Below are 1,590 nucleotides of genomic sequence, written 5' to 3' on the forward strand. Positions count from 1 at the left end.
GCGTAATTTGACTTTAGAGTTCAAGCCGGATTACAGGTAAGATAAAAAAAGAGGTTATCAGAGACGAAGGGTGATTTCATTGCGTAACGTTTGCATATATTCTATGGATATCCTAAATTCCTACCTGGGTGTATGGAAAACGAAGACCCTGGGAACAATTCACCAGACATGGCTCATGGCCCATCAAAGACAACAGGCAAAATGACGTTTTTGGTTGTTGGTGTTATTGACTGATCTTTCACTAGCCTATTTTTCTGGGGGCCTCCGTTCGGGACTTTTGAAGACATGGACAAGGAAGTGAACAATGTCTCAATATTTTTCTTCTTTTTAAGACATTTTAAGTGTATTGATCTTTTGTTCCAGTCAACAAAAGATAAGCTTGTAAAGATAAATAAGAACAAATGAAAAACGTTTATATAGCCTCGGTTGAATTCAGATATTTTACTTTAAAAAAGTAGGAAATGGTATAAATATATCATACACGCTTTTTTAGCCAAAAACATCCAGTGAATTTTTCACTGCAATGTGAAGCACTTATACGATCAAAACGTCTACAACTTTCTTTGCTTTGAGTCGGAAATAAAATGTGCTACTGTTTTTACATGACGCAGAGTCAGTTGTCCTGAGAACTTTGAGAAATTCAGGTTTATGTTACGCGGAAAATAAAATGGTCGAATTTATTCTAGAGACGAATGACTCGCCTGAGACGAATTATCCGTCTAAGACGGTTATTTCGTCTGCGATTCGTCTAGACATAAATCCAGTGTTTAGACGAATTAGGGACCAAAATTCGTGCTAAATTGATTCGTCTGTCAGCGCGTCTGTAAAACGGATTTATATCAAGACGAATTGCGGACAGTTATTCGTCTCTGGTAAGAATTCGGCCAATGCAGTGATTAATGGACCTGCATGAGACGGAATCGATCCAACGAACGAAATTCTTGACCTGACTTAGAGATGAATGTATGAAAAAGAACCTCGATACAATAAAATCCCGATACAAACATGTCTCAGTCCCTAGGCGATTCTTGTTTGTAATGGATCTGCCATTTGTGGTCATTCGATGATGGTGGGATGCGAGGGTCGACAAGAACTTTCTTCCCGTGTCTCTGGAGTGTTTGCAAATTCAATCTAGCACATGGCATTTAATAACCGATTCGCCAATGTTAGCGTCCACCCCTTTGGCAAAACGTTCTTTCTCTCCCAAACCATCCTCTGCTTCACAAGATTGCCGACTAATAAGAGGACTACCGAGCCCACATCCACGAAAATACGCCGGCATTGCAGGTACAATCCAAAGGAATTTCCGCACGAAGATTTTAATGCCAGCTCGATGACACCCAATTTACTGTTCTTTTAGCAAAATCCAGGCTTTTTGTCATGAAATCTGCTTCGTGATCTTCCTCCAAAACGATTTCCGATTTTCTCAATATTGGTAAAAATAGGAAGTAGGAAAATAAATACAATGAACTTATTAAAGGTACAGACAGACCATTCGTGGAGAATTCAAAGAGCTTTTTTGATTGGTAGTGCTGTGGTTAGCCCTCCTCCACTTCCACTGCTTTTGTTACTTGACTGGGATGTCTGTTT

At 39.4% G+C, this 1,590-nt stretch overlaps 1 protein-coding gene across 1 annotated transcript in view; it reads right to left on the reverse strand.

Annotated features, from left to right (window-relative positions):
- Positions 1–419: 419 nt before the first annotated feature.
- LOC138052181 (uncharacterized) overlaps positions 420–1,590 on the reverse strand; it is a 22,226-nt gene continuing 21,055 nt past the window's right edge. The window contains exon 19 of the mRNA XM_068898560.1: positions 420–1,590. This exon is cut by the window's right edge and continues 127 nt beyond it. Coding sequence (XP_068754661.1) covers positions 1,507–1,590 — 84 coding nt within the window. The 3' untranslated portion in view covers positions 420–1,506.

The sequence above is a fragment of the Montipora capricornis genome, chromosome 6 (assembly GCF_036669925.1).
Source record: "Montipora capricornis isolate CH-2021 chromosome 6, ASM3666992v2, whole genome shotgun sequence".
Taxonomy (NCBI): domain Eukaryota; kingdom Metazoa; phylum Cnidaria; class Anthozoa; order Scleractinia; family Acroporidae; genus Montipora; species Montipora capricornis.